Source organism: Pygoscelis adeliae, unplaced genomic scaffold (genome assembly GCF_000699105.1).
Source record: "Pygoscelis adeliae isolate BGI_AS28 unplaced genomic scaffold, ASM69910v1 Scaffold681, whole genome shotgun sequence".
NCBI classification, from domain to species: domain Eukaryota; kingdom Metazoa; phylum Chordata; class Aves; order Sphenisciformes; family Spheniscidae; genus Pygoscelis; species Pygoscelis adeliae.
In genome coordinates this window covers 151819-152679 of record NW_008824015.1, presented here as the reverse complement: position 1 = coordinate 152679, position 861 = coordinate 151819, and the positions used below count along the sequence as shown (strand labels likewise).

At 62.8% G+C, this 861-nt stretch overlaps 1 protein-coding gene across 1 annotated transcript in view; it reads right to left on the bottom strand.

Moving 5' to 3' along the window:
* Nucleotides 1-861, bottom strand: part of LOC103919515 (tyrosine-protein phosphatase non-receptor type substrate 1-like) — a 4391-nt gene that overhangs the window by 3342 nt on the left and 188 nt on the right. The window contains exon 2 of the mRNA XM_009327037.1: nt 57-416. Within this exon, the coding sequence (XP_009325312.1) occupies nt 57-416 (360 nt within the window). The remainder of the gene's footprint in view (nt 1-56; nt 417-861) is intronic.

Here is an 861-nt window from a genome sequence, read left to right as displayed (position 1 = left end):
GGCCGGGCTGGGGGCTGCGCCCGGCAGGGCTGGTTCCCACCGGGAGCCCCACTCACCACGTACGGACACCTCCGTGCCATTTCCACGCTGAAACACCTCATCGCCAAGCAGCGATTTCTCGAACTTCACGCAGTAATAGGTGCCGGCATCCTCGGGGCGAACATCCCTGATGTGGATGCTGAAGTCCGTGCCGGACTCGTTCACTACCCTCGTCACGCGGGGGAAGGAGCCCTTCTGCTCATAGACGGTCTTGTTCCCGCTGCCCAGGCCCTTCAGCCACCTCACGGCGCCAACGGGACCGCCTCCGGACATGGTGCAGGTCAGGGTGAGCGTCTCCCCCGCTGCCACCAACTCCTTGTCCTGGGGCTGCTGCAGCTCGAAGCCCTGGACACCCGCACCTGGGGAAAAAAAACAGACTGAGTCTCATCTGGCACCACACACCCGGCCCGGCTCCCCGCCTGCCCCCCCGGCCGCGGGACCGGCTGAGCACACAGCTCTGGTTAGCGGGGACCACGGGCAACAGGGCAGTGCCAGCACTGGGGAGCCCGGGGGAGAGGCTGCGGTTATCGCAGCGGGCACAGACCTCTGCCCGCAGGTCTCAGCAGTGGAGCCGGTCAGAGCTTTGCTAGATGACCGCAATGTCATGCTCTGTACAGCTAAAACATCGAGCAGATCCCAGCTGCTTGTGCCTGCCGGCACGCCGTGCTGCCTCCCATGGCCGCTTGGCTTTGTCAGTCAGGAGAAAACAAGGGCACAAAATAGAAGGCACTCCAAAAAGCAAGCTCCCCTCGCAGCTGCAGATGCGATACCACATTTTCTGCATTGAATCTCTCCCATTTCTGCATTGCTGGTGCCAGTCAG